Source organism: Psittacula echo (assembly GCF_963264785.1).
Source record: "Psittacula echo genome assembly, chromosome: 3".
NCBI classification, from domain to species: Eukaryota; Metazoa; Chordata; class Aves; order Psittaciformes; family Psittacidae; genus Psittacula; species Psittacula echo.
Window position 1 is genome coordinate 6,900,485 of NC_137736.1, and position 24,665 is coordinate 6,925,149.

General features: G+C 49.3%; 1 protein-coding gene across 1 annotated transcript; it reads right to left on the minus strand.

Moving 5' to 3' along the window:
- Positions 1-1,997: 1,997 nt before the first annotated feature.
- On the minus strand, positions 1,998-24,405 carry HGD (homogentisate 1,2-dioxygenase; the record flags this gene model as incomplete). The annotated part of the gene is made up of 14 exons (XM_080612684.1): positions 1,998-2,129; positions 2,612-2,793; positions 5,924-6,050; positions 7,221-7,325; positions 7,896-8,020; positions 10,508-10,607; positions 10,738-10,817; positions 12,007-12,041; positions 12,533-12,624; positions 13,484-13,543; positions 17,326-17,431; positions 19,142-19,230; positions 21,656-21,727; positions 24,187-24,405. 14 exons carry the CDS (start codon positions 24,403-24,405, stop codon positions 1,998-2,000), a joined length of 1,524 nt encoding a protein of 507 aa, XP_080468810.1.
- Between the last annotated feature and the right edge of the window lie 260 nt (positions 24,406-24,665).

The following is a 24,665-nucleotide window of genomic DNA, read 5'->3' on the forward strand; positions in this document are numbered from 1 at the left end:
TTAACTAAAGCAATCCCAGATTGTTCTCTCTGCAGAACAGCTTCTAAAAGACTGTCACAAATGATATTACAAGTTTCTGCTGTGGGTCAGTGCGGAGAGCCATCAGTGCATGGAGAAAGTGGTATTTAGGGAAAGAAATAATTGCTTGTCTGAGCATGCTAAATTAACTATCTTCCTGCTGCCACAAAATAATTTGATCTCCCAGGACCCATTTCCTCAGCTAATTGGAACTTGAGCTGCCACACTTGTAAATTCTCCCTCGCAGCTGTATTTGTTTCAGGCCAGCTGAGCAAATGGTTCAGGATGAGTTGTAGATGAGTGCAGTGCCTGTAGTGTTTCAGGCCAGCCCCGGACTGATGCTTGTGGCACCTGCCACAGCCCTTCCCTTTGCCATGGAGAGTGTCTGATGCTATGTCCCTGCAGATTTGAGTGTGGTGCTTGGGGAAAGGCTGCCCTACTTTTCTCTCTTGTTCTTTGCAGAACTCTCCAAGTTGCTTTTCTTGCAAGGAACAAATGTGTGATGCTATTGGAGGTGGGGTTGGTTGAGGCAGTGGTGCAGGGTGTGTAGAGGAAGGAGAGGGGAGTTTCCTTTCAGAAATGTAGAGTGAAGACAGGAGAGTGAATGTGCCTCGTGGAATTTTACCCTTGACTTGATGTGTTACCACCCGTGTCTGCTTCAGTGATGAGTGCATAGCAAGAGAAACTCGAGCCTGCAGGTCACTGGATGATAATTTAGGTCCCAAACAAAAAACAAGCTTTTCCCCACTGCCCGTGAAATATTCAGACCTCATTTAGCCCTGGATCAGTTGGATTAAATCAACTTCTCCAGCAGATTGATTCTTCTGAATGTTCTTTTTCTGAGCTGGCTATTTTAGAGTAAACATCTTCCTGTAGATTTTATATTGTAATACTTTGCTCAAAGCTGATACTTTTTTTTTCCCCCAAGGATCTGGTGCAGATCCAAAACTGATGATGGGTATAACTGAAGTTAGGAGTCGCAGCTCTGCATTTCTTTCTCTTTTGGGAAACTGAGGATTGTTTGTCTTGGGAAGTAAGAAACATAGATCCTGGTGGCACCAAGCTTATTAACTGTTTGCATGGGTATGTGCTGAAGTGCAGGTGTGAGGTTTGGGGTGCCTGGGCTGTGCTTCTGGTTCCCACTGTACTTGGGGCTTCACTTTCTGCATTGATCTTGTGGAACTTGCCACCTGGGGGTAAGGCATGCATACCCCAGTGAATGCTGAGGTCCTTTGTGATGTTGTCTGCACTTGGGCTTTCTTCAGGGTGCCAGGAACAAATGCCTGGACTGGCCAGACAAGCCCTTTCACATTTGCTATGCTGCAAATCAGCACTTTGAGTAGGGAGAGATATTTGACAAGTACTGACAAACAAGTCAATGTTGAAGGATGGCTGGAGCGTGGGATTGGAAAGGAAACTTTCCCTCAGCAGTGAAGTGTTTTGGATTCTCCCACCTTTTCTAATTTGCAGTCTACTTTTCTGACAATCAAAGTCTTCCCTTGGCAGCTCTTCACAGATCAGCAGGTTGAAGTGGCCTGCTGTAATAGGAGGCTTAGGTATGGTAGTGCCTTCAGCTCTGTTTGTAAAGCTCTCCCCTACAGACAGCATAAGATGCTTTGTAGATCCCTAGCTGCTCCCTGTGGAACACACATCATATTTTCAGGAGGCCCTGTGGACGGGGCTGGCCGTCTCCTCGTGTCCACACAAGGTACAGCATTCACACCAACTGCATGGGGTGAGAGACATGCAAGTACTTCAGCTTCAGCGTGTCACCAGGAAAGCTTTAATGGGATACTTGAAAGTTAAGAATAATGGTGCATTTTTTATTGCATTTCCCAAGTTAAATAGGTATCATCATTTTCGTGGCTCAGTGGCTGCTGGAAATGCCATTCTGTGCCGAAGTCAACCGTGCCTCCACACGTAGGTATGCTGGATTTCCCTGCCTTCACTCATGCATTGCAAGCAACAAATACTTCTCTTTACTTGCGCTTAGAGTTAAAATGGCTTTTCAGAGGTTCCCAGCACTTGTAGTAGTTTTTATCAAGGCGTTTGGAGGTCTGGAGGCCCCACTTGGTGATGGCAAGGCTGAGGGATGATTCAAACATGAAGGCCTGGTGGGAAGAGGGAAGGTAGGTTAGGCCAATGGAGCGGGAGTTTAAATCCAGGCAGGGTGGCTTTGCTCTACCACAAACAGCTTGATTCAGCCCAGGGAGAGAAAGCTGTTTGGAACTGGCATTGCAATGCTGGTATTAACCAGATCCCAGGAGTGACTTTGGACTCCCTTCATGCCCAGGAAAGCCAGGTTGTTCCAAAAGCCCTGGTTCAAGGTCTGTTGATCATCATCATTAGGTTTTTAGGGGGTGAAGAAAGGAAGACAGGGGTTTCACTTCTTTGTCCATAGACTAAGACAAAACTTAAGCAGAATGAGAATTCCCAGCTTCCTGCTCAGGCAACAATGTACATGGGCACATGAGCAAAGCTGCTGCCACCCCATGTCTCCAGGGGAGCTCCCAGGAGCTGAATACTGCAGCGGTTTTGTCCAAGTACTTGCCATGCTGTACTCAGAATCTTACAACCTCCACTGGCTCCTTACCATGGTGCCTTCTGCAACCCTCTCAGGCTCCAGCTTGGCTTTGCTCGCCTTTTCAAAACACTCAGCATCTGGCCCGTGAGGAGTCATCATGCTGTGCAAGCTGGCCCCTCCAGGCTGGAAACCTTCCTCCTTTGCTTCGTAGTGGCCTTTGATGAGCCCCATGAACTCACTCATGCAGTTCCCTGCAGGAGGCAGAGAGAAGAGGTTGCAACACAAGGTGTCTGGGAGGCATCGCAGCTGGGCTGTGAGCTCTTTGAAATCCAGAAGCTAAGCTGGGCAGTGAGTAGAGTGAAGGTTCCTAAGCAAGGTACCACAGGAGAGGACATCTGGGATCCTACAGGCAATGCCTGTAAAGCTGTACAGGTTTTATTCCACTCTTAATTATCCGGATTCAGAAACAGAGCTCCCTAATGAAGGTTCTTTGATGGTACTCCTGTACTTTCCCTACCACCTCAAGCTATGTAAGTACTACACCTGCATATGGACTGTACGGTGTAACCTGATACTTAGAGACTTGGATTAGAGATCTTAAAGTGCTGCAAATAAAGTTCTGTACAATCATCCCTGTGTTACAGACACAAACTGCAGGGCCAACAGTCTGGCACGAGAGCCTGGTCTGCTGTCCCAGGATATAAGCATGGAATCATTTTGTTTTATACCTTTTTACCCCCTCTAGTCCAGCCAGCCCCTTCAGTACCTTATGCTTTTGTTTCATGTTATCTGTTTCTCAAGAGACACTGTATGCCCAGAGACAAGGAGCCAAATGCTGCCCTTCCCTGAGGAAGAATACTTTAAGTAGACCCTCCGAAACCACTAACTTAGGTGACGATGGCTATATCTAATAATTGAGTACTTACTGAGTTATGTTCCCTGTATGTGAAATACTGTAACAACTGCCATCCCAACTGCCTTTCACCTTTAATAGACCTGATGTGACTAAACAATATGGCAACATTGTGCTTAGTGGTCAGTTTTTGCAAAACCGGGACATGCTCCTGTAGCTATGTTATCCATAGCCCTTTTTAACCACTAGTTTGCTTTAAGTACAATCCAGGTCTGAAATGTTTAACAACAAAACTAATTTAGCTTAAAGCAGAATTGGCCTACATATGTATGCAAACATCCATTAATTTTCATCCCAAGTTGTCAGTGTCTCATTAAGACTGGCTTGTTACAGGCTTTTCATTAATGCTTGGCATTCAGGCTGCTGTACAGGCCCCAAGACCTGGATTGCCAATGCTTCTGTGACAGGACTCATAACATCACTTAGAAAGCATGGGCAGGTGGGTAGGAAACTAGGCTGGGATTTCAAAGATGAGCTGAGTCCAGTTTCTTGTTTATTCCTACATGACCCGCAACAACTTTGGTGTGCTCCATTCCCTATCGGTGAAATCACATTGTCTACTACAAGCAGGATGTTGTGACACTAGAATCCCTCAGTGGCCATTAGATATTAGGTCCGACCTTGAGAGAATTGTGCAAGTACTCTCGCAGACACAGATGCAATACATGCCCACAGGATAAAAACTGCATCAGACAGTTTTCAACGTGTGATCTTAAGACCCTAGGAGTACTTCACAGCTTCCAAGGAGGTAGAAAGGTGACCAAGAGAAGTCAGTATTTATGAGGTGCACAGCCGTCTTTGAATGTGAAATTGTTGCAGTGTCAGGGGGGAATATTTTTGGCCCACCACTGCCATATTTATACTTGAGGCAAAGGTAATACAAGACAGAAAATGAGTTGCTTTGTCCTGTTCGGCCTCTCATAATGGTACAAGATTTTCATCACAGCACTAATTTTAGAGAGAACAAACGTTCAATGTCTTGATAATTGACTGTTGTCTGACTGTTGACTGTTGGCAGACTGATGTCTGCCTTACCCACTCAAGCTTTGCTGCTGCATGGCTGGGATAGAGTAGACAACCAACCTGCTCGTCATTAATTTAGTGCTCAAGCCTATGGTTGAGGTACTGTGGTCAAATGAGCAGCTGCGGTAGCTTTCTGCACGGGTACTCTTAGGTCACAACATGGAGAAGAGATGAGAGTTAATTCATCTGTCTTTTACCAAAGACAAAGCAAGGCTGAACAACTTCATGGTTGTTATGGCTCACAATGCATCCATGGAAGGTTAGCAAAGCTCTGCTGATAAGCAGCAACTTCATCCTGATTAACAGGCAGCATGTCTCACCTCCGAGGGTCTAATAAAAGTGACCTGGCACTAACCCAGCATGTTGGAAGACATGTTTCTATGTCACACTCATTACTGCGAATGAAAGCAGAATGATGAGGCAGGACTCTGCCTGTGAGATTTACTCAGATGGCTGCACAGCTGCCTGCTATGCTTGCAAGTGACACTAATTCTGCCAGCCTCCAAGATGCTTGGAAATATATCTAAGTAGCAGGAGAAGCTGGCTATTAAACTGTGCTTAGTGAGTGTGCAGAAAGCCCTTCAGCACTTCAAAGTGACCATAGTGTGACCTTGACAGCTTCTGAGATGGGGCCTTTTAGCTGTTGAGAGAAGGGATGCAGGATGGGTGAGCTTTCCCCCTCAGTCTCACAGAGCAGGGTGCCTCATCCCAACCCTGAAGGGCAGTTCCCTGTGCAGAACTGGATTTCTACTATCCATTCAATGCAACATGTGGCCATGCTCTGCCAAAATGGAACCAAAAACTGCCACCAAAAAGAAACAGCTTTGGTGATGGCAACCAAATCCCCAAAACATCAACCACCTTTCTGCCTGAGAAGGAGCTCAGTTCCTGACCTCTGGCTTCTTAAATGCCAGAGGTACCTTCATCACTGTGCAGGTGGTGAAGAAGGGTTCAGGAGAGCCAATTCACTCCTTCGCTGTAACTCTGGTCTCACCCTATATGTGGGCTTGGGCAGCTCTAAATCCCTCTGTGCTTCTCACCACTTGTGATAGCATATTCCCCTTTCTCCTGTTCTTTATCTCTGTACTCTAATGAGATTAAGTAATTCATGGCTGGATGACAGGACAGTTGCTGATGAATTTGTGCAATGCCAAGTTCAATATGCACCCAGTCTCCATGGGAGCCCCTTGAGTACACATGCATCTATCTATGCAGACACAACCAGCCTATCACCTCTGAGTTTTCCTGAGATGCTCTAAATAGGAACATCTTTGGGTTTGTTCATTTTCCAGGGAGGAGTGGCTGACTCCTAGAAGCTGACTCTAACGGTGCCAAGGGCAACGAGTCAGACTGCTGGTTCCCTGTGCATGCTCTCAAATCAATGAAGGCTTGTTTCTGTCTCTGCAGTCCTGTAGTCAAGCACAACCAACAAAGAGCAGACGTACGGTGGTAGTATGGTGGACGGAAGGTGTTGTTAGCTACCCCCCATCGCGGGGGGAATATGACAAAGTCAGCGAGTGCCACTCCAAGACGGGTTGACTTGGCTGTCAGGACAGTGAAGATAGAAGGATCCTGAAAAAGGCAAAGCAAAAGACATGAAACAGAGCAGGGCTCTGAGCTCTCTGCTCAGGTCATCCAGCCAGTACAGCCTGCCTCATACAGCTTCTCCCTTGCCTAAACACTTCTTACAACCTACAGCTGGTGGTGTGGGTGAGATTTGTGATAGCACCCAGCATTCTGATCCCCTTCTGAACATAGGGGATGGGACTGGATGGTTCTTCCTTTGAGCAGCTTTGGAGAGCCTTCCCCACCCTGGCCACAATGCCTTTGGAGCCAGCGACACAGATGTAAGGGGAGAGACAGCCCTGCAAGATGGGTACTGTAACTTCAGGAGCAGTCTTTAGTACTCCTCCTACCATGAAATTGCACCTCTTCCTTAGCTGGTTCCAGAGGACAGGAACATCCTACTAGAGACATTTAGTCACAAGCTCCGTTAATTTACAAGCAGGGAGAAGAAATTTGATGAGAAACTGGGGCTTGCTTCACAGATTTCTGAAGTCTCTAGTCCAGTAAAGTGATGTTCTGGGCTTTGATCCCCAAACCATCCTTCTCCTGCCAGGTTCTCCTGGAGTTTATGCAATGCTTTCCGTTGGTTTTCTCGGTAGAAGTGCTTCAGTCTCCTTGCACACCCACTGACAGAAGCAGTGCCAAGAGATGGCATCGCTGCAGGCACCTCTCCCACTGGGCTGGTTTCCTTTTTAGAAGAGCTGCTCACATTAGTTTTGGCTTTAGTTATTTTCCGTAAGACCTAGAAATGATTGCAGTGAAAGCTGCCAGCTCCTCCAATGCATTTCAGTGCTGGGCTCAGAGGAACCAGGGCAAGAAGTCTGTGCCATTGCCAGAAATAAATCAAGGCAAGAACTCGAAGCAAAAGTCTTTTTGCTGATTGCACAGTGTGTGTTGGCTTCAGTATTCAGCCCTGCTCCCGGGCACAGGAATTCTACGCTAAGATGCATAAAGCTGCTTAAGAAGCTGACCAGCCTCCAGTTACATCTTTGTACCACAAAAGAGGTTGTCTTTCTCTACAAGAGCTCGGTTTGGGCCCAGGGAAAGCAGTGGAAGAGATTTCCCTGGGTTTGTTAGAGCACTTTAACAAGCACTGAACCCTTGGTGCTCAGAAGGGGTTTGCCTGGTATGGTATCCACAAGGCATCGCTTTGCCTTGCCCAGCTCCAGAACTTACCGCATGGTCAAAAGCAACAGAGTTAATGACCATGAATTTTTCCAGATGATATTTGTATGGTGTGTAGTTCCCGTGCCAGGCTACAACATTGAAGGGGGAGAAATCCTACCAAAGCAAAAAGACAAAGGGTTACCATACACAGCCTTCCAACTTGCAGGGCACTGCTCTTTGCCTAATTAGTGCTGGGGAGACGTACACGATCAGCCTGGAGTATGAAGCCCTTTAGGCACAGCCCAGCTATGCAGGGATGTGGTTTTCCTCACAATTTCCACTTGATGAACCTCAGCCCTCCCTCTGGGGCTTGCTCTCTAATGGCTTTTTTGTGCACAGGCAGTGCTTGAACAAGGCCAGCTGCAACACTGGCTCTCTGGTAAGGAAATCCCAGCTTCTCTCTCCTACCTTGTCACTGTAAACAGTATGGAAACAGTGAGGCAAAACCCATCACTGAGGCTTTGGGCAACCAAGTCTTCACAAACGCTTTTTTTCCCAGACTGAGGCGCCTCAGCTGGGAAGATGTTTGACCCAGCAAACCAAGGTCCCTCAGGTGAAATCCTGCTCCACTTAACCTAGCAGGACCTCCAGAGACTACATGCACGGTACCACGTTGCATACCCCAGGCCACGCACTGGCAGGCGCTGCACTTCGGTGTTACCTGTTCTCCATGAGCATCCTCACCTGCTGGGCTGCAAACAGCTTGCCCTGGTACTTGCTGATCACCGTGTAGCCCCCCGGCACTTGGCGGTCCTCGTACCATGCGACGGGCACCAAGAAGTCACGAGGGTTGGCCAAGCCATTGGCTCCTGTGAAAGACAGAGAGATGCCAACGCTCTTTGGGCAAACTGTTAGCAAAGTGAGAGGCTGGCGCAACTGCCTGGCTTTGTGGGTGCCTTTCTGCATCATGAATGACCCTACTGCTGCTTGGCCCACAAGGAAACCTGAAATAGTCATGTACTTTTTCTGCTCCTATCAGGAGGTAACTAATACATGCCAGTGTTTAAGTCCATGCTTGCCTTATGTGACGAAGACAGTTGCTTTCTGAACAAGATTAGTATGTCATCCTCAATTAAAGGCATGTAACAACTAGGAGTTAAGCAAAAATTAAGCAATTCTTCCCTGTGAGGGTGCTGAGGCGCTGGCACAGGGAGCCCAGAGAAGCTGTGGCTGCCCCATCCCTGGCAGTGCTCAAGGCCAGGTTGGACACAGGGCTTGGAGCAACCTGCTCTAGTGGAAGGTGTCCCTGCCTGTGGCGGGGGGTTGGAACTGGATGAGCTTTAACGTCCCTTCCAACCCAAACCATTCTATGTTTCTATTACAAAAAATGGAAGGTGAATTGCTCTCTGCTCCTGGACATCCTTCTGTTGGACCTTTAGCCACGCAGAATTTATGTCAGGTCATAAGGGGGGCAAATACATTTCTGAATACTTGCAGGAAGGGTAATAATATAAGGGCTAGTGATATACCTACAGACTCTGGGCACACTGAGGGGTTGGTTAGTGTAAGGAGAGTGTTTTCAAAGTGCAAAGCACCATACGGGTGCTAAAGTGTTCTTCTTCATCTCATTAGTATTATTGTTACAAAGTGGTTTTGAATTTCTTGGATAAAAATGCAGACATTACTACCTGCTGCTAGGGTTTAACAGCCAGTGCTTTTCTCCAGCTGTCAGTTTCCAAGTGAAAAGTGAAGTTAGAATAAAGTAAGACTGAAATACAAAGGATCTTGGTCTCTGAGGGGAAGGTGGGTAGGTGGTGAGAAGAGGAGCTCTTATAATTACCACCTCCTGAAAAGGTTTACAGGCAAGTTCTATTCATTTTCTTTTCTCCAAGAAGTAAACTTTAGAATAGATTCCTGCCTTCTGGAAATCAAAAAAAAAAAAAAAAATACCAAACCCCCAAATCCCCAAAGTCCAATAGTGTCTGGAAAACTAGCTAATGGGAAAGCTTGTTACAAACAGGCTGGGGCAGCGGTATCAATAATCAAGTGAAGCAGGCACAGAGCGTAGGAAGTGGGTAAAGGCAGGTAATCTTACCTAGCGGAAAGAAAAGCTGCTAAAAAATCATTGTAGGCTCCTTGTGGAAAGAGATGTGCCCAGCATGTCATATGGGAGAGCTGGGAGAAATCCCAACAAACAGCTGCAAATCAGGCCAGTTCCCCACTGCAAGAATGACCGGCTTCAGTTTCACTATGGCCATGAGACGTTTGCAAAGGCGCGCTGAATGCAGATGGGCCATGCCAAGCTTGTTACTGACTGACAATACCTAGGTGGTTTACTTCAAGCATGGCCAGTCTTATAGATCTCACTGATTGCTGTAAAACAAGCCTAGTCTGCTGGGGAAAAGAAACAACCCAACCGAAAATGAAAACCAAACAATCCCAAAACACTGCTCTGAAAGTGGAGAACTAGTGGTACCTGTTTTATAGTTATTTTACCTCTTACAAGGGGAGTTTCACTTCCCTTCCCTGAGATAATTGATAAGGAAAGTGAAATAAGCTGAGCTGAGCAGCTCCAGAAATCACAGCAGGGATGGTGGGGCATTGATGCCAAGCACCCTCGTGGTATCTTCACTGCAGCAAGAGGCTGCGCCTCTGCGATTTGTGACACTGCACAGAGCAGGAGGCAGCTGGCACAGAGGAGCTGTGATTTATGAGAGCTAGACCTGTGCTCAGTAAGCACAGATCCGCCCTGGCAGCACAACATGGAGATGTGAACGTGTTGCTGATCCGAGTGCCGTGCAGCTCATGTCATTGATTTCTAGTTCTCCAAGGGGAACAGCTTCTGACACTAATGTGCTCTAGGCTCTTGAGCTCGAAGGTGCCTCCGTTAACAGGGATGGGGGAAAAAACCCATGTGATTGCATCTAAAATTGGGCTTTAAGAATATCTGTTGCCTTTGAAATCTGTCTTTCCTTTTACCAGGTAAATTCTCTGCTATCACTCCAGTTCATGCCACATCTGTAAGTGAGAGGCATCAGTGATGATGGCCTTTGAGTTTCTTTTGGTAGGAACAGGTTTCGAGCTAGCAGATGGGGACTTGCAGACTAGAAGGGAAGAGAGAAAGTGGAAAAAGGAGTGGGAGAGAAGCGGTCCCTTCAGTGACATGGGAATCTTGAGACAACTGGGCAGTCACATTTTTTGGAAGGGGATGCTTGCTCTGATGGGTGGAAAGCATCTTTGTGAAGAAGCATGTGCATGGGACAATGCATTTCATAGGATATAAAAGAACAGATCTGGGCTTGCAGTTCATGCCTGTCCCTATGAAATTCACTGCAGCTGTGACTGGACATTGTTACCGATGGGTCCCAGGTCAGGCAGCTCAAAGTGTGCTCCATACACCTCCAGGATGTAGCCTCTGGTCTCTCCAAAAACCTCCACACTGAAACGCATTCCTTGCTGGAAAATAAAGGAAGTCAACTAGGATCCTCCCAGGACTTTGATGACAAACCATGAACAGCTGAATGCAGGAACTGGCTTGCCCCAGCATTGAGCTCCAAGCCATAGGCAAGGTGCAGTCAGCCCTTACCTGGATGACACAGATTTCATTGGGCTCCACTAGCATCTTCCCAAACTCAGTTGTGATGAGCAGTTTCCCTTGCTGAGGCACTGTGGAAACAAAACGCAGGCAGAGGAGCTAAAGCAACATGGTGATTGCCATCTTCCCTGCCCCTCCAGGGCATCCAGGCTGAAAGGAAGAGCAACGGGCTCTTTCCGACCCTGCTTCACAGCAGGACTGGGCTTCCTCTCCCTTGCAGAGCCTTGCAACAGGGGTGCCCGCACTGGAGGGAGAGCTTTGAAACCAGCCCCATGGTCCCTATGTAACAGCAGATACCTGTGTGAGGTTGGACCATCCATTACTTCATGGTCCCTTGACACAGGGTTTGTGCCACAGTCCAAATAAATGGGATTTGATACATCTGGGGCCATACCTGTCTGTCTCATGATCCTTATTCAAAACAGTGCATGTATCCATCCTTCTCATGACTGTAGCAGTGTGAGATGCCTGGGAATAACTAATCCTCCCTGCTTCCCGAGGGTAGAAGCAATGCTTCTCTAACATCTGCATTCTTTTCTGTGACTGTCCTGGTGCAGAAGAGCTCACATTTTGAGCTGGAAAACTAGCAGATTTACAAAACCTGCCCTGGCACCTTTACTTCACAGTAGTGAGGGAGGTGAGTGAGAACAATTTAATAGCTATTTGATGGGAGAAATGTTTCTACTGGTGACCTGAGGGCATTTCTGTCCCTTGGTCAAGAAAGATACAAGCAAATATCAGACTTCTGTGATACTGCTCAGAATGTTTTTCAGCAGGTACACACCTCATGTGCCAAGCTCAGCACTCACTGTGGCAGTCAGGTTGCCTGAGGCTAGCAGAGCATGGCGGCTAAGCTGCCGTGCCAAATACTGTTGGACTGAAGCAATGAAGGCATCCAGCTATCAGCTGTTCAGGAATCCTGAGGTTGATGCTTTCCAGAGAGCCTCCACCTGTGGTGTGCCTCATACCAGCCTGGGAAGCACTGGGAAATGATCCCCGAGCACCACACCAGTGAAGCTGTGTCACTGCTCAAAGCCAAAGTTGGGGTCTGGCACAGAGATGTGCTCTGTGAGCTGTGCAGGAGTGGTGCAACCTGCCCAACAGCCCAGCTGCTGCCAGACCACCCAGTGTGGGTAAAGCCAACCCCCTCCTCCGAACATTGGCTGTAGGGCCCAGGGCTCTGGAAGAACAAAATGCCAGGCAAGTGGCAACCCATGTAAACCCTTGTGGGGGAAAGGAAAAGCCAAAGCAGTTACTCACCAATCAGGAAGTCACCATCCGAATTATAAAGGCATCTAAAAAGGAAGAACAGGAAGGTCAAGGTGCTGTAAGCCCCAGGCACTTGCTCACACCATGGCCACAGTTGGGGATTTCTGAGCTGGAAGATTGACATAGCAGAGGTCTCCCTTTGGCATCAGAAATGCTATCTGCAGGTGGGAGATATGCAATATACTGGCCAGCGCAGAGGAAGGAGGTTTAATGTGCCTGGCTGACTTCCTGTATGAGCTGCTGCAGGGTTAACAATACCCACCAGAGGCCTCCAAGGCATATTGACCTCTGAGGAGCAGCTCTGGGATGAGAGCACCCGGATGCATTCCCATGCCCACCTCCCTCCTTCTCTTGGTGGCTCCTCACCCACTCCCCCAGTGCTTGGCCATGGAGCAGAACCTGCTGTGACCACCATGAACACCTTCCCTGTGCACACAGGAGCACAGGGACATAGAGACAGCGATGCTGGGAGCAGCTGGACTCCAGCACAGCACCCTCCAGCATAGCAGGCACTGACCTGTTGAGCATGGAGGTGTTGCAGACGAAGATATGGATGGCGATGCCATTGCGTCCTCTGGGCTCGCCGGCACCACACAGGGTGTGCAGTCCCTATGGGCAAACCCAACCATAAAGAGTGAGCACAGGCAGCAGGGCAGGGGCAGCCCCCTTTCCTTCCCTCATCCCTTGCTGTGACTCTCTCCCTCTCCTTGCTTCCCGTACCACTACCAGCCTTTCCATGTATGGCCTCTGCCAAACATGTTGGTTTTGCACATCACATACAGAGACAAACCGGGGCTGTTCAGCCTGGAGAACAGAAGCTGCATGGAGACCTCAGAGCAGCTTCCAGTGTCTGAAGGGGGCTACAAGGATGTTGGAGAGGGACTCTCCATCACGGCCTGTAGCGATAGGATAAAGGTGATGGGTTCAAACTGAAACAGGGGAAGTTCAGGTTAGATCTAAGGAAGAAGTTCTTTACTGTGAGGGTGCTGAGGCGCTGGCACAGGGTGCCCAGAGAAGCTGTGGCTGCCCCATCCCTGGCAGTGCTCAGGGCAAGGCTGGACGGGGCTTGAAGCAACCTGCCCTAGTGTGAGGCATCCCTGCCCATGGCAGAGGGTTGGAACTGAATGATCTTAAGGTCCCTTCCAACCCAAACCATTCATGATTCTGTGATTCTATATTAAGTGTTTCTTAGAAATCCATGGAAGCTGGTGTGTCCCAGCTCAGGGACTAGGGAGAGCTGGGGCTGGGGCTTTTTTAATTAAGAGTTCCTGGAAAGGCAATGAAGAAAATCAAGTCCATTGCCAGCTGGTTGGAATCTGGGATCCTCTCCCCTGCCATGGATGCTCTGCAAGCCCAGTGGTATCAAAACCAGTGCTGTTAGCCCAGTGCTGAGCATCCCATGTGCCCCACAACCCCCCTGAGGGAGCAGAGCTGGAGGATCCCCGCACGCCCTGTCCCCTGAACTTACGCTCACAAAGTCCAGCTTATTCTGAGGGGCTTTTGGGATCTCAAAAGGTTTCCATCGGAGCTAGATCGAAGCAAACAAAAAGCAAGAAAGCGATGCCAGTGGTTATAATGCAAATGGTGGCAATTCACAAGGAAGCAGAACCCCATCCTCCCCCTGCTTCCCTGCCCTCTGTGAGCTGAGGTAGCTTTGTCTTTCCTCTTTGCCTTGCTTCATTTGGTTCACAGGTCTCTTTTGGCTTATGGAGCTTTTCTTCCTTTTTAATCATCATCTTGTAAAATAATTGGCAGGCCTGTGTAGTGCCAAGGTTAAAAAGAAAAGCCTATTTTAAACCTGTCTCTTCCTCTATTACCAACACCATTGAGAGCAAAGAAATTCAGATGAGCCAGCTTTCCACAGCCAAATTGTTACGGTCCTGGGCTCCACTCTGTGCTGAGTGATTCACTCCCTCCATGACCCGAGCAGAACATTCCTGTTTGCTCCACCTCATTTTCCCCACATCCAAAGCAGAAATATCTCTACCTGCTGAGTGGGAGCTGCGAGCAGCACTAATTATTTCTTGCAAAGCCTGTCAAGATCCTCAGGCAGAAGGTGCTGGAGGAGTCAAAAGGATTTATCATGTTAAGCTCAGTATCATATTAAGGTCTTTGCAACTCTTGGGAACAAGATGCTGCAGCTGAAAGACCATCACTGGGGGTGTGAATTCAATGCACACCAACCCAAACACCTCAAATTAGGAGGATGTTGATGTGGCCAGTTCCAGATACACCCCCCGAATCAAGATTCTTGATCCCAATGGAAGTACCTGTGACTCTGGGCATCCAGGAGAACATTTTCTTGCTTTAATTTACCCAAACTAATGGTCCTTAACATGTCTTTGGGCTGTTGCTGTGAGAAAACCAAGCCCATGGGACCCTGTGTCTGTGCTTGCCGCTCCCAAAACATGTGAACTATGTGAAGTTTGAGCTAAATTTGAAAGGGATTCCAAGGATACTGAATTCCCCCAAGCATCACGAAGGTTTCCAAACCCAAATCAAAATCCAGGCTGTCCAGTGAGTGCATCTGCCAGCAAAGCTGAGCGAAGCAGGGGCTCATCTCTAATGCATCAGCTGCATCCCAGGCCTGGCCTTACTGCTTGGTCCTCTCCACTCTGCTTTCCGAAACCATCTGCTTCCCAAGGGCATCCCGTCACCACAGCCTTGGGTCATCCATCCCCTGTCTCTTCTTCCCCTCATCCCATTCCTCGCCCGGCAAGGCAAGTTTTCCTTCCCAGGAGACCTGGCTGGCTCCATGCTGGGTCCTGCTCAGGATCACACTGCTGAGTGCTGAGCAGAGGGAAAGAGGCAGCTGGAGAAGCTGCATATTCTGGATGGAGACACCAAACGCTCACAGAGGAGCCAGTGAGATAGTGCTGAACATGGGCTTTGCTTTCGGGCTTCTTTAAAGCATGTTTTCCCTTGGTTTCCAAGGCAGTCTTCCAGACATGAACCTGAGCCAATGCAAAGCATGGCCAGAAGGTGCTCCAGAGCTTGCTCCATTCGCAGCAGTGGGACCTTCCCCGGCTCCCATTCACTTTGTGGCAGCTCTGAAGGCAAGCGGTGGTATCTCAATGTGAACTGTTCCTCTAAAGAGTGTTTGGAGAAGCCTTCAGGGTTGTGAATTGGGACCCAGTTGACAGAATCCATTGAGCAATACTGACAGAAAGGATGTGGAGGGACAAAGAGAGAAGACCCTGAAGGCTGGGGGGAGAGAAAGGAAGAGAGAATGGGCAAAAGAAGAGAAATAGATGTCAGGTATAAAGACTATCAAAAGAGAAGAAACTTTTCTCACTGAGGAATACAGAAGATGCAGTAAGTCTACAGATTAAAGTTATAAGTATACTGCGGCTCCTGCATTACAGCTTCATTTTCACTTTGGTCCCTGTGGACACCTCCACAGTTGTCATTCCTGTGGGATAAGGAGTGCAGGAAACCACTTTGTCATCCAGCCCATTGGTTGCAACTGAAAATGTGTCTGGCCCCTATCCTTCAAAATGCTTGTAAACTGCAAAGCCACTACCTCACCCTGCATGCCCATCATCTCGCATGTTTCTGCTGCATTTGGGTTCCATCAATGCAAGAAGAGAAGAGCAAGTGCCCTGAGCAAGAAGTTCAAGACCGGCAGCCCCAGCCAGTGTCAGGTGCTTAAAATGGGGAAGCTCTTGGTGCTCTTTCCCCGCTGTGTGATCCAAGAGACTGGTGAGAGCACCTCTGTGCTTACTATTACATGACGGGTTTCTTACGTCCCCGAGGTTTGTCCAATCTCTGCATCCTCTGGCAAGAAGAGCCACAGTTGATGCATTTGATTTTGTAAACTTGGCATTTGGTATGGCTATTCATTTCCTCCCTGCCTCTCAATCACAGCTTCCCTCGGTCACCTCTGTTCCAGTCGGGAGAGCTTGCATCTCTTACACCTTTTCTTGCACTGTTGCCACCCCATATTTTTTCAGCACCTTCATCTCCTTGTCTCTTTTGTCCCCTGTGCCTTTTATAATTCTGCCATTGTCTTCAGGCAGCGTTAGAGGATATTTTTTTCCCCATTGACTTCAATGGGCTTTGCATAAGGTACCTCCATATGGCCATCCTTTTAGATGGATGATGATCAGGAAAGCTCCTCAATTGAGCTGGGTGAAACACAAAGCACCACAGGAAAGAGTCCATCTTGTCCAGCAGACGGAACCCAGTCTCTGGCTCTGCTTCAGAGAGGATGAGAAGGAAAGCAGGAAGTTGGCTCCCACTTACTGCTAGGAAACAACCCCTCTGGTTTGATGATTGCCATTGAAAGCAGTGAGAGAGGGGGCAGCAGCTTTGTTGCTGTTCTCCTAGGTAAAAGATGTACTAAATGTGTGTGGCTTGAGCATACAAGAGAGTTAGGTGTCTTGGAATTACTGTAACCATACATAACTGTAATTGCAGATGAGGACTGTGAAAGGGCATCAGGGATGGATGAGGTGGTAATAGAAATCATTGGAGCTTCATCTGGGATGGAGCACCAAAGGCACGTAAATACAAGCCTGTCTCCCCTCCTCGGTTAGTGGCTGGAAAACGTATTCCAGCAGAGCCAGGAAAGTATTTAGACAAATGGCAAGGCTGCTGGGAGGCTGGAACATAGCAAATGATTATGCATCAAAGGGCAAAACTGAGAGGGATAAAACCCAGTGACCACGAGAGGAGGCTGAGAGATGTTGAGAGAATGGCAGGAGGAGAGTCAGATCAGCAAAGCCGAACGGTTCTGGGGCTGGCAGGGAAGAAATCATGATTAAAGATGATGGCAAGGCTGTAATAGAGGAAGACAAATGCCATGTCTCTGTGAGACTTTCCAGAATGAATCCTGATTTCCCATGAGGGCTGCAGAGAGAAATGGGCTGGCAGCCAGCAGGCTCTCCAAAAGAGCAGGGAAGGAGGAGATGGATTGCAGAGACACGGTGCTGCTCTGCCTGCTGGGCTGGAGCACCATCAGCCTCTGATGGGGGACACTGAAAAGGAAAGAGCAGCCTGAGAGGTGGCCAACAGGAGCCCCCAGGGGAGATGCTAGATAGCACAGGTCAAACCTTGTGACACTGCTGGGGAGCAGCACAACCATCCATCAGGCTGGGAAGCAACAAGCATTGCATGGAGGACTATCCATCCTTGCATGACCCATAGGTGAGGGGCAGGTGGCAGTCAGGTCCAAGGTCCTGTGTTGGCCGGACCTCCAGCTCCCTATGTTTCTCCTCAGACCTCTTGCAGCCCAGTGCCTTTGTACCCCTTGTTAGCTTAATATTTAACTGTCCCTGGCAGGACCAGGGGTCTTTCCAGCACCATTACCTGGTTGGGGTCAGGCTCAACTTCATCCCAGTTGTGTGTCAAGTGTCCCTCCTCCAGAGGCTCGAAGGGTTTGTGGCAGACTGAAGGTAGGATCCGATACAGCCAGCTACAAAGAAGAAAAAGACCTGGATTAGCCTGGGGAAGAGGTTAGACCCTCTGGGTGGCTGTTGGCTGATTGAGCTCCTAAAGGCATGGATAACATTCACATTGGTAGCAACTGAACCAAAAGGTGTATTAAATATCAAATACCAGCTCACAGCCAGAGGCTTCCAGAGGGATGGCTTTTTATTATAGGCTCTAAGTACAAGGTATATGCTGTTATATGTACGTAAATGTCTGTATGTGTGTTTACATATAATTACATATGTTTACATTCAGAAACATATACATATGTGTGTATATATATATATGAAAGATACAGCTTTATCCGTGGCTGAAATACAGCAATCTCTGAGGTGTTAAAAAAGCCTATTTAAACACAGCTACAAAGCAGCTCAGACAAGACAGGGATGAGCACACTATCTAACTGGAAGTGCAGAGGAGCTTTCAGGAGATAGAAGTTCACAGCCAGTGTCTGAATTTGGATGGGTTACTGAAAGTAGCATCCTATGCCTGGCTGGCCATGCCCTTAAGACCACCAGCAAGCCCACACAGTGAAGATCAGTCTTATGTGGGATGATGCTTCCTACTGCTGTAGGAGGTCCCCCATGTCTCCACCACCACCTGGACCATCACTTTCCCCCCTTGCTGCCTCCTGTATCCATGGCTGCAGCCTCTGCACGCCACACACAGGTGCAGCCAAGCCTGAAGATGAGCTTTTAGTTAGGCAGGACAGCAGAGGTAAGGTAATCAGGCAAGCTTGAGCTAGGCAGGGCTGCCAGTGCCTTTGATGTGTTACCAGAGGTGGCTGCAGTTTGGGTAGGTGGGAGAAGGGAGGAGGGAGCTCTCCCATGAGAGCTGGAAAATTTCCATCAAGGACATCTTCGTGCAGCAAACAATGATTCATCCCTTTCCCACGCACACCACAAGCTGGCACCAGCCTGGAGAGCAGAGCTCTGCTGGCAGCTCAGATGATGCATTTGCCTTTCATTTGAACCAACAACGGAAGAGAGGGAAAAGCTGCTGCAGGAGAAGCAAAATGAGAAACCCCTCCTCTGCAATCTGGTCATGGCCAGAGCGTGATGACCAGGATACAGAGCATGGTGATCAGGATAGAACTCTGGGATGTTTGCTGCCGGCTGGAACAAGCCAGCACTAGAATCGCTGGGAGCATGGGGTGGTAAGCAGTATGCTGGGTGCCTGGCACTGGTCTGAGGCCAGATCAAAAACAGGTATAGCCTGAGCTAGTGCCTCACCAGCCCTACTGCGTAGGAGCATCCTTTAGGAGGAGGAACAAGTCCTGCTCAGAGGCTTGGTTTTGACACTCTCCATTAGGTGTGTACCAGTGCCAGCCACAGAGGTGATATATTCCCAGCAGCATCAGCGCTGAGACCCTGAGGTTTTTTGCACAGCACTCACACCCCGCTCAGGACCCTCTGGTCCCTGTGAACATCCCCTCCCCTTCCTCGCCTCACTCAGAAAATCATTTTGTTTCCCATCCCAATCCCCCCTTGCTCAGCATTGTTGTAACCCATCACCCTCCCATAGCTGCTCCTCTCCCTCTCCGGTGGGTTTCTGCCCTTGCCCCTCTCCCCATGCACAGAGGAGGCTCTTCACCATCTGAGCTCGCTGGTGGCAGAGCTGCAGCCTCCCCATGGCTCCCCAGTGCTCACCCCAGCACCCCACATCACCCACCCGCGGCCGGGGGTCACGGTACCTTCTCTTGTTGGTGGGCCGGGGGCAGGTGAAGGCAGAGCCCGAGAGCTGCTCCGCGTACAGGCCGTATGGGCAGACCTGCGGGTTATTCTGAATGGAAGCAGAAGGGAAAACAAGGAGTGAGAAGGAGCAGCAAGGCATTTAGCTCTGAAGTCCCTGGAAGAGCACCCTGGCAGGCGCCCAGTGCCCTGATCCCATGCGATGAACTGTGCTTCTGAATCTATGCATCAGCCCTGGTAGTTGTGTCTTCCTGCTCCCATGAGGCTGTGTGCTCCACGGGTCCCAGATAGACCCCACATCCAATTCCCACAAGCAAGAGGATACACAAAGGCCCTAAGGAGTCAGCACAGGCATTGAGGCAACACATCTGCTGCTAGAGCAAGCTGCAAGGGGTGGTGCTCAGTAGGGCTGGCAACGGGAACACCAGGGAAAAGGGGATTATTCCCGACACTTACAGACTCCAAAGCAGACTGTTGTTATGCACAAATGTTTCTGAGACTGAAAGTGTTCAGAGGGGTTGACCCAGAGCATCAATGTCTGGCTGGCTTTCCAAAGGGCTGATAAAGACGTACAGCAGCTGCACCTTTGTTTCTCCTCTCCTGTGCACTAAACACCTCCCTCTCCTCCTACCCTCTTCCCAGGGAAATGGGTGCCCATAGAAGGCATTTTGGTGGTGTGCTGCTTCCTCCTGGCAGTGCCATTTGCTGCCAAACAGCAGGAGTGACCTTCATGGGAGCCTTTGCTTTCCCACAGGGCTTCTGCACTGGAGCACAAAGTGGGCACTTTCCCCTTTGCAGAGCCGTGGGTACGACCAGCACAAGTTTAGCAGCCCTTGTGTGTTTGTAACTGAAGGACAGATTCCTCCTTTACAGAGAACAGAAACCAAGTATTTTGATCTAAGTAGGCCAGCATCTATTTGTTTGAGATCAGCAAGAAGCAAAGGCATCCAAGAACTGCAGGAAGTACCCCGGTGGGACAGTCATACACCACTCGCTATCCCAAGTTCCCCCTGCAAGGTCTGTCATCCTGCTGCGGCTGTGGGGATCAGCTATTCTTAGGGAATGCCAGCCATCCACACTGCCCTGACCGGTGGGCAGAAGGAAGAGGTAAGGTTCTCATAACCCATGTCGCTTGCAGCCCTCAAAGTCCATCTTGCTGGCATGGGTATACAGTGAAGCAGGGAGATCAATAGCCCTTGTATATTTGATCTTAGGCAGCACTACTGCAGATGCCAGTCCTACAAACACTGCAGAGGAGAAAGGATCCACCCCTGGGACTGGAGATGCTTTTTGTTGTAACTCCTTTCCAGGTTGTTCTATTCACTCTTCTGGCACAGAGGCCAGAGCACCTCCTCCTGCTGCTCTGGGCCATCACATCCACCACAGCCTGTTCCGAGCAGCAGCCACTGCTATTGATCTCCCACATTTGAGGTGCTTCTTTCTCACTTTTTTCTCCCCCCATCTGCTACAACCAGTCTCAGAAACAAGCCACTGCACTGCTGAGCCATCCGTCTGATCCAGCACAGTGGTTTGCCTTTCTTGTGGGCACGCTGCAGGCTGCAATGCAGACCTAGAGGACATACATACACATTTAATGTGTCCGTGTGTTGTGTGTCACTAACCCCACTGGCACATAGCGTGTAAAACATCAGAACTGGGGGGATCCTGGTAATTCATGAGGGTGCAGCTCCCCGTTTGACCTTAATTCCACTGGTATCTCTGCACAGAAGATGAGGAGGAGCACCAAGGGATGTCACTGACTGAGCATAAAATGCTGCCATTCAAGTCCAGGGGATTGCAGGAGATCCAAGGCAGGGCACAATCAGCCTCACAATGTGTGCTGGTGTAAAGGAGACCAGCACAAAGGAGATAGATGAGAGAGCTTTCACTCTTCAGGGTTTCGTTCTTGCCTCTGTGGATTGGGTGGCATCACATTGGTTGTGATTCCTCTCTTTAAAAGAGAACAACCCCATGGAAGTTATTTTCATCATGTTCAGAAGTTTCTTTTAAGAATGAACGTCTATTGCTATAGGCATTGATGTCCCCTCCCTACAAAGAAGCTGCTCTCCTGCCAAAGGCTCATAAGCCAGTTCCATTGAACCCAGTTCCTACGGCTGCAGGAGCATGTCTCTCTGCCAGCTTTCAACCTTTAGCTCCTTTGGTTCCTCTGGAACATTGGTCTTTTCCAGAGCCAATGGCTTCCTTCTCAGTGTGGCTGAGCCACTTGTGTTGCAGGCTCCTTTTGGAAAGAAACCTGCTGTTGAGGCAATTGAGGCAAGTCTTGACCTCAAGGTGAGACTTGGAAGCTCACGAGTAACTGAGAAATAGAACGTACGAATGGGAATCTTCAATTCTGATCTTTGCCATCACCTTATTATGCCATAATGAAGAAGGTTCCTGGAGACTTTGGGGTAGCAGAGAGAAAGGAAACATGTTAAGATGCAAAGATGCCCAGGGAACAGATTTTCACTCAATTCCATATCATTCTAATAAAGCACTTTAAAACCCCTCAGTACCTGTCCCTCCGGTAGAGCTCCTGGACAGCGTGGATCCTCAGAAACATGCTCATTTCCAAATCCTGACATGTACTGTAAAATAAAGCACACAGCTCATCAGCGCTTTGAGAACACAAGCAATCCCTCTCCAAACAACCATCCATTGCTTCCCCAGGCATTTTCCAGGCTCTTTGTGAGCATTAAGACTTTCTCAAGTGATCTACTTGCGTAGTGCTCCAGACCAATTTCATAGCTCGTGGGTTTGCTTCATGAGCTTACCACGTGGTGGAGTGAGAAGCACAGCCAGGATTTGATCTCCTGCTAAATCTGCATGTCTATTTTGACCACACTCTGCACCATGAAGGCACTTGAGAAACAAGCCAAATATCACATTACAGTCAGACTCAAGAACAACAGGGTGAGGTATAGGAAGAACTGCAACACCAACACCAACACTATGGAGGCGTGCTAGCAGCATCCAAGCTAAATCTGACTTTGCTTGAATCATGGATGTTCCCAAATCTGCAGACTGACTTGCAAATTCATGCACTGAGTCCTCAGATGCTCAGGGATTGAAACGGAGACCTGTTTGGTTGTTGGGTTCTTGCAATACATCCCCATGACCATTAATAAAGAAGTCAGGACACAGTTGGGATGCGGAAGGAAGGAAAACTCAGCTGAGACTTTAACTGTGTCACTGATTTGCCCTAAACAAGTATTGCCCAGTTGGGTGTGAACTGTTCATCATGGTACTAAGCAAGAATTAATCCGTTACCAGGTGCTAATCTGGTTTTCTAGGTGATGTATTCTGAGAGACCCATGGATGGAACAGACCTGCATGCCCTCCCATGCCTGCCCTGCTACAGCCGCTGTGGTCTGAGCATGGCTAAAAGCCACAGGACCGTGGAGGATGCGGCTCCGAGCTCTGCAAGCACTGAGAAAAGCCCCATAATACACCAGAGATACACAGGGAAGCAGATACAGCAGAGACCTTAGCTTTGCCCTGACAGAAACGTAAACACAGTCTCCTCAGACACTATAGAAAGGCATGAAGCAACTCTGCTGAACTCTGCGTGCACGCAGAGGTGTTTTGGCAGCAATCAGTGGTTCAGCTCCATGTAAATAACTGCTCCTCACTGCAAGAGCAGCCGGGCTATGGGTCTGTCTTCACACAGCGGCACTGGGATGGCAGAGCCCTGGCATGCCAGCCCTCGCTGACACACACGCTCTGTGTGATGGAGTGGCTGCGGCACTGTGATGCTGCTGCACCTCAGCAGCTCCAGCACTGAGAAAGCCTGAATCAGCTGCAGATGCAGAGTGCCAGCCCGGGAGGGGAGATGGGGTGACAGAGCCCCTATACTGGGTTCATTATGTTATGATAGCACCTGGATTACTCCCCACCAGGGACTTTCAGCCTCATGCAATTTGCAGCCCCCCTAGAAACCACCTTGTGCAGAGCAAACCTGAAACCTCCTGAGAAACCCTGTGCTTTCCTCAGGCACTTCCCAGCCCATTTCCAAGGGCAGGCGGGCTGCCTGGAAGCCCTGCTCAGCCTGGACCTGAAACCATTCCGTTTCCATTGGTTCAGGGAGCATATTTCTCTCCTTCTTACAAACAAATGTACATCGGCAGGACTCTGCTCTCCAGTGGGCTCTGCGAGGAGCATATTGATATGCAAAGCAGCAGGTCACCTAAGCAGCCTTGGCAAATGTATTGTACTGGAGCATTTCTTTATCTTTTTTTTTTCCTCCCCTTTTTTAAGCGGAAATGCAGCAATATCTGATGGGACTGCAGTAGTTCCAGGCTTAACTGAGACCTCTGCACTGCATCCAACAAAGTAAAGGTGGCTGGAGCATTTGCCTTGATGAAAAGAGGAAAGAGGAGGAGGAGGAAGGAGAGCATGGTGATTTTATTGAGGGACAGCCAGCAAGACCATGCAGGCTCTGCCATTAGAGCAGCAAGGAGAGGGTTAACACAACACACAGGCTCCTTTGCTGAGCGTCACCTGGAAAACGCTGGACTTAAAGCTGGTGGAGAGCTGGGAGGCAAGGGTGTGTGGTTCTTCAGTGGGTTGCGTACCCAGTAACCAGCTGGCTGCTCCGCAGCCAGGGGATTTTGCTGTGAGAAATCCATCCGCAGGCTAGAGAGCAGGTACCCTGCAGAGCTGACCTCCCTATCCACATCCCCCAGTTCCCTTCACTCCTGCTCCTGGGCCTGGGAAGAAAGGAAAAGCAACTCGGCAGCAAGCATCTGTGCCAGCAGCTGCTCCGTGCCCATGCTGGTGCTGCGCAGCACTTCACCCAGCCCTGCACGGGCTGGCTGGCTCCAAGTGCACGGATGCAGGCAGCTTCCTACTGGGCTAGATGGAGAGATGCTGCCTTCCCTGGCTGTGCACCCCTGCAGGCTGCAGAGCCACCGGTCACTGCTCAGGGATGCAGGAGGCTGGGGCAGGTGGAAGAGGCAGTGTTTGGGAGAAGGTGGCATCACCCCTGCCCTGAGAGCAGGAGCAGAAGCTGCTGCATTATTGCTGGGCCACATCAAATCTTCCTTGCCAAGAAAAGAATAATCCTCAAGTAATCGCATGGAGGGCTGGAAAATGACACTGGCAGGAGTGCAGCTGCGGGGGGCAGGCACTGTCCTGCCGGTGATGTGTATAATCCCGAGCGTGGCTCCAAGACTTTGCCTGCATGTTCCGTGTAGCTTTTCTCGTTCACTCGTTTTCTTCTGCCGTTCCCTGTGGCAGACCTCAGAGAGGCTCGTCTCCTCTCCATGCCTTTAGGGGTCAGTGTCAAACAGTACTTTGGGCTACCAAAAATAGCTGCGCCACATCAGCTCCCTGAGTGCAGCGGAGGTGTATGTGCTGCAGGGCCCTGAAACACCACGGGAGTGCCCTGCTGGTGCAGGACGGTCGAGAGCAGCAAAGGGCCAGGCACACGACAGCCCATCTACCGGCTGACTCTCTAAGCCCATCTCCCATCTCTCAGTTTGCATTGCACAGGGTTTCCCAAGCCAAGGGAACTGACCCCTTTCT